This window comes from Ursus arctos, unplaced genomic scaffold (assembly GCF_023065955.2).
Source record: "Ursus arctos isolate Adak ecotype North America unplaced genomic scaffold, UrsArc2.0 scaffold_18, whole genome shotgun sequence".
Classification (NCBI taxonomy): Eukaryota; Metazoa; Chordata; class Mammalia; order Carnivora; family Ursidae; genus Ursus; species Ursus arctos.
The window spans coordinates 59,410,672-59,419,184 of NW_026622852.1; the positions used below are offsets into that span (position 1 = coordinate 59,410,672).

Genomic DNA, 8,513 nt, shown 5'->3' on the forward strand with positions numbered 1-8,513 from the left:
TGCTCGGAGTAATTTGAACAATTATGGGCTTAAAGAATTGATCATTACAGCCCCTGGGATTTAGCGCTCCAGACTGATTCCTTTGAAAACCCATTGATTTATAGTCTTGCTACTCAGCCAGGCAAGCCCCCAGGGTTTGGACCCCCTCCTGTCCGCATCTGGGGGCAGTCCCCCAAGACACGCCAGCTTGGGGGGGGCGAGGAGGGAGATGAGCAGCAGGTGTGCCCCCTCCTCTCAGGGAGAAACACGTCCTTGACTTGGGAGTGTCCTTTGAACTTTGGCCTCTTGTGTGAATTGCACATTTAAAAGGAGAGAAGACCCTTTATGCATTGGTCAATATTATTATTTATATTATTCACATATTTACATTTGATACTGTAATACATCGCTGGGTTCAAAGGTTAACAAGCCCTACCCTCCCCGAAAAAGGTTAGCAAGCTCAAGTGGGTCCCGAATCCTCGACTGGGTCCCCCCCACCCAGGTGCCCCCCGGCCTGGCGGCACCCCTGACGCCCACTGGCCACGCTGGTCGGGGTCCTGGGCTGCGTCTCCAGCTTCCGCACAGTCCCCGCTGCTGTGAGTCCCGGCAGGGCCCCAGGGTCCCCTCGTGGGGAGACGGGGACACCCGCACGTATCCGGCGAGCGGGCTTCGTTGTGGCCCCGGGAGGTGGAGCTGTGTTTCCGTCCGGGGGTGCTCCATTCAGAGGGGGACACCGCCGAGGCCAGAGAGGGTGCGCAAGCGAGCACTGCAGGGAGGCCACGTGCCCGGGCACATCTCGCGTGCCCCTTCCAGCGCACTGGCTGGGGTCTCATGCTTCCACACATGGGCTGGGCATGGGCCCCGAGGGGTCTCGGAGGCCGCCCACCCCCGGCCCGCCGCCCTCTCCGACTTGGCTCGGGGATTATCGACGCGCCGCCAGCTGGAGCGAGCTCGGCGGGCAACTGCCAACAGGCGGAGGGCCCCGCGGGGACACTTAGCACTTTATTAACCTGTCAGAGCCTAAAAGGTCCCGGGCGGCCTGGGGGAGGGGCTCAAGACGGGAGGGGGGTCGACTTGAGGATTTATACCCGCCCACCCCTGAGCCGCCCGCCCCATCGCAAGTCTGTCGGGGCTGCTTTCCTTTTGGCGGGGGCTCTCTATTCCCCGGGAGCAAGTGCGAGGTCGACAGCTCCAGGACCCCGCCCCACCAGCCCCTGGGCCATCCCCCCACCCCCGCCTCCACCCCCGGGAGGCCTGACCTTTGAGCACCATCCCCCCAGGCCAACCTAGGACCACTCAGACACCTGACGCACGCCTTTGCTCCCCGCGGGCGCCTCTCACGGGCACCTTCTTGTCCTCCCAGTCCCGTGCTGACTGCCCTGTTGCCGCCCAGATGGAATGGCCTCGGGGCCCCTCCTCCCAGCCCCGAATCCTCTCCTGGTGCCTCCCAATTCCCGGCCCGGGCTGCCCCGAGTGCCTCTTCGATGTGGGGGCGGCCCTCCTCCCTCCCGCACTGGAGGCTCATGCCCCCACCCGCCTAGGTGCCCCAGCTGTCCAGTGGGAGGCCCAGGTCCTGCTCTCCAGGGAGCGCTCACCGCCGGGGCGAGATGAGGCCCCAGGCACGGACTGTCTTCTTACATCTCCCTTGGAGGGGCTGCTACCACTCTGCTTCACAAGAGGAGAACAGGGCTCAGAGGGGCCAGCTCACTCTCCTGGAGTCACACAGCAGGTTAGCAGATGGCTAGGATTGGGATCCAAGTTGGTGAGGCCCCGGGGACCATGTGCCATGAATCTCCTGATCGGCTGACTCCAGCCCCTCCCGCCCCTGCTGCGGCCACTCCACACTGTGAGCACACTCGCGGCCACCCCAGCCCCTGGGGCCACCCCAGCCCTGCCTCTCCCAGGGGCCGGGTACTAGGGCGCCAGCCCTCTCTCCATGGCTGGGCAGGTTGTTTTCCACCTCTCCTTCCGGTGCTCAGAAGTTGGGCCAAGATCCAGTGGCAGAAGGCCCGATTCACTGCAGGTGCCATCCCTGGCAGGATGGCCTCCCACTTTCAGGGAACTGCTCTCACCCCCAACGCCCCCCCTGCACCATGCACCCCCAGCCGCCCTGAAGACCCGGACCTTCTAGACCGTCACTGACAGATTTATTGAAGTCTTGGAAAGAGCTGATGGTCAGAGAGTAAATAAAAGACACGGGACGTCCACAGTACCAACAGGTTGCTTGGGGTGCAGGTTTGCAGGATGGCCGGGCCTCACCCGCCGCCAGCCTCTGAGTCTGGGGCGGAGGAGACGGCCCAGGCCTCACGCAGTTAGAGCGGGCTCCGAGAGGGAGGGCCGCAGGCTGTTTGGCAACGGAAATCGGCGGGCTGGGCGTGGCCTGGACCCGGAGGGCCTGGGGGTGGTTGTGAAGGGGGAGGGGGTGGAAACCTGGTGTAGGCGGGAGGGAGCTCCCCACGGACCTGGAGAAGAAGGGCCCGCAGGCAGTGGCGTCTCCTCCGACGCGTGGTAGAGTCAAGAACGGAAAGGTCTAGAGCCAGCTCCCCCAGGGAAGACGGGAGAGGAGGCTCCTGGGGAAGGTGGGGGTTGGGACCGGAGGGATACGGGCGTGGTTCATGCTCGGCTGCCTCCTGTCTGGACAGAAGAGGCCCATCTCCAACCTAAAGTTGGTCTCCACCAGGCAGATGGAGCTTGGAAAATAAAAGCATGGTTCATGGTTCGTACCATGTTTTTTCACTTTGGAAAGTAAAGCATCCTCCAGCCTGAGGACTGTGCTGCTCTGGGCTGGAGCAAGGCTGGAGTGAGGGCCCGGCCTGGGTGGGGGTGACACTTCGTGTCTAGAAACAGTAAGCGTCCAGTTAATTGGTCGATCAAGGGAGAAATCTGCTTACAAAACAAGGCTTGCTGGGCGGCCACCAGGCTGGCAGCCCTGTGTCCAAGGAGGAGCGGACACGGACAGGAGCCGCTGGAGTCTCTCTGCCCCTGAGGGAGGGGTGCAGGGTGGGGCGCTCCGTAGAAAGGAGCCCTCTTTGAGGTCCTCATCCTGTCCCCCGCTGCTGCTGCTGCTGCTGCTGCTGCTGCTGCTGCTGCTGCTGCCGCCGGCGGCACCTGCTTCCCGCAGAGGTCCAGGACTTCGGGAAAGGACAGGAGTGCCGCTCCAGGCCACCCAGCCAGGGGCAGCACTGCTGCCCACACCCCCCACGTCTGGTGCTCTGTGGAGCTGGGGGCCTCAGTCAGAACTGGCCATGGTCGACCTCGTCCAGCCAGGAGGCGGGGCTGGCAGGGAAGTCAGGGTAGCCCCCACTGCTCCCTGTGGACAGGTCGGAGCTGGGTCCGTTTCCTGCCAGCACCCTCAAGGACGGGGGCCCACCTGGGGCCCCCGTGGGCACCAGGCCCAAGCCATCATCCGGGTATACTAAGCTGGAGAGAAGGGGCTGGGGGCCAGGGAGGCTCTGCAGGGCAGCTGGCGATGGAGGGACACCGTAGGGGCTGCCGGGGCGCAGCTCGCGGTACTGCTCCGGGCCGGCCAGGCCTCCGTGCTCCAGTGGGAAGCTGCTTGGGGCTCCCGTGGGCCTGCCCAAGGCCGGGGTGGGCTCCCCCAGGCTGCTGTAGAGGCCGTTGGCAGGGCCCATTTCGGCCATGGTTGGTTCATCTGTAGTGAAAGCAGACGGCGCTGCTCAGGGCCCGCCCCCTCCGCCCCCTGCCCCCAGTGCCCCTCCTTCAGGGGTGACCTGCCCCGCCGGCAAGCCCAGGCTCTCCTGCTCTTAGAACTTGTGGTGCCCTCTGCCTCTGTGCTTGCTGGGCTTGTCCAGCTCAGCCCCACCTGCTGTCTGCGGAATGGTGGGACCGCCAGCGGGCGGGATCAGGGCGAGAACAGGCTGCTCAGGGCCTAGGGTTGTAGGATAATCCCCAAGGCTGCCTTGAGCAGGGTGGCCAGCGCTCCCATTTTGTAGACAAGTTAACTGAGGCTCTGAGCCGCACAGTTAGTAGTCTAACTAAGGTCACAACGCAGCCAAACAGAGTCTCTTGCACAAATTGTCTGAGGAAGTATAGGGTCTCCCTGGTACCAGGGAATGGGATAATCAGATCCCACAGAGAGGGGAGGACTCCCCACCCCACTCCAAACAGCCAGGACTTATCACTTACCCCAAAACTGTGCTGCCCACTTTCCTAAAAAACATGGCAAGGGCCAGGAGCCACAGAGATGGTATGGACCCTTTCCCCACGAGAAAGCTGGCTGAGGGACACATGGGTCGTGGGGGTTGTCCCCCACGCGGGAACAGCTGAGCGCCCTAGGGGCCAGACCGCAGGGCTTGGGGACGGGGACCAGGGTCTACCGACTCCTTTAAAGGAAGACTAAGGCAGCCCTGACTGGGAAATTCACATCTGCAGGCTCCCGGGAGGCTGGGCGCGGAGCTGCGGGACTCCCCGGCTGCGGCCCTCGGCCCTACCGGTGAAGGAGACGTCGGCGTCGCTGTCCTGTCCCTCCTCCTGCACGCTGTCCTTGTCCGACTTGGGGCCGCCGCGGGCGCGCTTCATGCTGCGGAAGTACTGGCCCCAGCGCTGCCGGCCGGCGTCCTTCTTGAGCCTCTTCTCCTTGGCGCGGCGGTTCTGGAACCACACCTGCGGCGGCCGGAGGGACGGAGGGGCGGGTGAGCGGCGCGCGCGCCGGGCGGCGGGGCGCGGGACCGGGCGCGGGGCGCTGACCTGCACGACGCGCATGTCCAGGCCGGTCTCGGACGAGAGCTGCTCGCGCACGTGGCGCGCCGGCTTGGGCGACGTGTTGTAGGCGCTCTTCAGCGTCTCCAGCTGCTTGGCCGTGATGGTCGTGCGCGGCCGCTTGGCAGTGGCCTCCGCCTCTGCGCCGCGAGGGGTGGGGTGAGGCTGGGCCCCTCCGCCGCCCGCCCCCGCGCTGGACACCGCAGTGAACTCGCGGAGGGGGCGGCTGCGCGGCGGCCCCCTCCCCCCCTCCTCCCGCCTCCGCCCGTGTTCCCCTTTGTTCTAAGGCAGCGGGTAGGGCCAGATCTTCACGGCCAAGGGTTTGGGGCGATAATTCAGACCAGGGGTGATGATCCATACATTTCAGTCCAACCTCCCTGCGCCCCCGATTGAGGAGGCCGCCAAGGCCCCGGAGCCAGGATTCCCCGAAGCCGCTCGGTGGACCGTCCCCACCGGCCCGGTCCCCGCACCCGGCCTGGAGGGCAGGCGCTGAAGTTCGCGCCCCTTATCGAGCGCGCCGCGTCGGGCGCTGGAAGTGAGGATCCCTCGGCGCCCCTCCCGCACGGACCTCAGCCCCATTTTGCAGACGGGGAAAGGAGGGTGGGTGGACTCTCCACTGACCGCGCTGCTTGGCCGTCTCGTAGTCCGCCTTGCACACGAGCCTGCTGTCCTCCATGAGGTAGAACTCGTCCCCCGTGGCCAGCTGCCGCTTGCACACCACGCAGGCGAAGCAGTGCAGGTGGTACACGAAGTCCTGGGCGCGGCGCACCACCTGCGTGGGCGGGATGCCCAGCTGGCACGCGGCGCACTTGGTCCCGAACCGCCTGCGGGACGCACGGGGCGCGGCTCAGCACGGGGTTGGCGGCTCCTTCGCCCGGAGCGGGTTGGAGAGCGATGAGCGCGGATGGCTCAGGGCGGTTCGGGAGGGAGGCTCGCCCCCTGCCCTGCCCCTAGTCCGCCGGGCCACCCCAGCAGAGCCGCAGGGAATCCCCAGGAGGGACCCAGAGGCCCTGGGGAGGCGCCTAGCCGCCATGACCTCTGCGCCGGCTGGGGAAGCTGGATCCATGGGGCAGGTCCCTTAGACCCCAGAGGTCTGTGCCTGGAAAGCACCCCCTCCCCAGTATTAAGACAAAAACAAGAAGGAAATTTAGAGGGAGTAAATCCAATCAAGTTATTCAAATTCAGGATTGTCTTTTTGAACGACTGTTTCCATGATTTGCAAAATTAATTACTTGGAGAGAATTTAGCGTCTGCGCCAGCCAGGCCTGGCCGTCTGAGGAGCCTCCCCCGGCCCGGCCTGGGTGACAGAAGAGGCCAGCCCTGCAGGAGCAGACTGCGCCCCTGCCCTCCCCGCGCCAGCCCCCCGCCTCGCTCACTTGAAGAAATCGTCCTTGCAGTAGACGCTCTCCCCGCGGCTGAAGCAGCGCTCGGCCAGGGGCGCGTGGCAGTCGGTGCACTTGAGGCACTTGCTGTGCCAGTGGCGGTCCAGCGCCTTGAGGATGAAGCGGTCCAGGATGTGCTGGTCGCAGCCGGCGCACAGCGGGATCTCTGCAGGCCAAGGAGCCGCCGAGGTCAGAGGCGCCGCACGGAGCGGGAGTGCCCCAGTCCCCTTCTCGCTCCAGCCCGCAGGGCCCAGGGATGCCAAGGGAGGCCCCCTTCCCTGTACACCCTCCTCCCCAGCTGGCAGGAGTGGCTGCTTGGCTCCCAGGTGTAGGGAGTGCATGCCACTGAAATCCGCAGCCTGACCCACAGTTAAAATTTGGGAACACTGAAATAGTTTTAGAAGTGTGCCGGTGAGAAGGAAGGGGCCCTGGCCATTCCATTCGGCAAGATACCATCAACTGCAAAATGTTCCCAGTGAGCACGAAGGGTGCACGTTGAGCTCAAATGAAAACCCCACCCCAGGGGCTCTCTACCAGCACCTGGAGGCAGGATGCTTGTGGGTTGTGGGGTACCCACCACCCAAACCCCATCATTATTTTACACAATTAAGTATCCTTGCAGCTGGAGATCCCTTGTTGAAGGATGGCCACCCAGCCCTGCGCAGGCACCAAGGTAAAAACTGGTGTCCTCCCCATCTCACAGGTCCTTGTGCATGGACTGGACAATTGCATCGCTGTCACCACACTCAAATGTCAGTGCCTGACGAGAGTTAGTCCAACACGGGTCTGCCACCCTGGGACCGCAGGCCTCTGAGGAAACGAGGCTGGGGAAACCGAGGGGTGGGCTGCGGGAGCCACCGGCCCATGTGAGGCTTTGCAAGGTGCTCACGGGGTGAGTCTCCCTGTTGATTTAGAAAAGGTCTTCCGGGGAGGTGAGAGCCAGGAGCTGGAGCTGGAGCCTGTGCAAACATTGCACCCACCTGGCCCGCTCTCCTCCCCTGCCGGGGACCGCTCCGGCTCCAGGCCGGCCCGAAGTGGGTGGGAGGAACAGAGAAGGACCTCCCTGGGTCCCAGGCTGAAAGAACCCTGATCTGATCGACCTCCCTCGCCTAGCGCCAGGAAACTGGCGAAGGACGTGGTCCCGCATCAGACCAAACCGCACCACGGGTGCCGGCGGAGCGCGGAGATCTGCTGCGCTTCCCGGGCCCCCCTCGCGGGCAGTGACGGCAGGGCGGCGAGCGCAGCCAGCCGAGAGCTGGTGGCTGGACCGGCCTGCGCGCGCACGGATTCAGCACCGTGGCTCGGACAGCGCCCGCCCGAGTTGCCCCCAGGCCCCGCTTCCTGCAAAAGCCGCTCCCGCCGAGCCCCTGTTGCTCCCCGCCGCGCCCTGCGACCCGGGCCTTACGTTGCATGGTGACTCCAGCCTCGGCGGGGTCTCCTACCCTCAGCAGCGGCGGGGCACAGCGGAGCCTCGCGCCCGCCCGTCTGCTCCGGGCCAGCACTCCTGAGCGATCGCGTTCGGAGCCCGCCTCCCCTCCCTCCCTCTCCCTCCGCCCTCCCACCCCTTCCTCCCAGCCCCCGCGGCCAACCCCTCCCAGGAACCGTCGGAAAAATAAATAAATAAGTAGGGGACGGAAGAGACCCCACAGCCTGGATGTAACCTCTTTCCCACCTGCTCTGTCCCTGCCACTCCCCACCTGGCCAGGCCCCCTCCATCTCCATCCTGTGGTCCCGCAGGCAATGAAGCCCTTGAGAATGATTCCTGGTAGTCCTTCTCCGGGAGCCAAAGCGCCCGGGGTGGGGGCAGGACTGGTGCTGCGGGGAACCTGGGGTCTTTTCTGTAGAAGGGTCTTGAGGACCAGCCTGGGAGCCGGCCAGTGAGCAGGTGCGTGTGGGTGCAGACAAGGAGACCTTAACAAGGGACAAGTGCAAACGGGCTCCAGCTTCACTCTGGCCCCTGCATCTGACTCTGTTCCCCTGGAAAGTGTGGAGGGTTTGGGTGGGGTCGGCCCTCAACGGGATCCTCTTGCCCCGTGGTCACTGGGCTGCACGGTTGCTCTCCGCATACTTTCCTAATAATGGAGAGGCTTTCCTAAATCGGTCCTGGGCCCCACGGACTCTCCGGCCTGAACAGTGCGGCTTGGCCACCGCACAACCGACAACACGGCTCCAGGGGCCCCGGCGCTAATTCGCTGCTGGGGCGCCCCGGGGGGACGTGCTGGGGCCCTTGCACCCACGCCCCCCGGGTCCCCTGTCTCCCGCCACCACAGTGGCCAAGCCCGGAAAGGAGCGAGGACCTCAGGATCTCCCCGTGCAGCCGCTCAAGCCCGGGCACCCACCTCGGTGCAGGTCCTCCCTCCGCGCCAGCAGCGCCAGCAGCAGGTCGCCGCCCGCCGACTCGCGGCCTGGGCCCAGCTCCCCGCGCGCCTCCAT

At 65.1% G+C, this 8,513-nt stretch overlaps 1 protein-coding gene across 1 annotated transcript; it reads right to left on the reverse strand.

Moving 5' to 3' along the window:
- Window positions 1-3,212: 3,212 nt before the first annotated feature.
- LHX3 (LIM homeobox 3) lies at window positions 3,213-8,513 on the reverse strand. The gene is made up of 6 exons (XM_026513723.2): window positions 8,420-8,513; window positions 6,075-6,246; window positions 5,320-5,522; window positions 4,687-4,838; window positions 4,431-4,602; window positions 3,213-3,631 (listed from the first exon to the last, which is right to left on the reverse strand). Exons 1-6 carry the CDS (start codon window positions 8,511-8,513, stop codon window positions 3,213-3,215), a joined length of 1,212 nt encoding a protein of 403 aa, XP_026369508.2.

Excerpts from the sequence above, each read along its gene's own strand:
- LHX3 (XM_026513723.2), bottom strand. The coding sequence starts at position 8,513 with ATGGAGGCGCGCGGGGAGCTGGGCCCAGGCCGCGAGTCGGCGGGCGGC. Across the intron at positions 6,247-8,419 it reads GAGGGAGGACCTGCACCGAG|AGATCCCGCTGTGCGCCGGC; the intron begins GTGGGTGCCCGG and ends CTTGGCCTGCAG. Across the intron at positions 4,603-4,686 it reads TGGACATGCGCGTCGTGCAG|GTGTGGTTCCAGAACCGCCG; the intron begins GTCAGCGCCCCG and ends CGGCCGCCGCAG.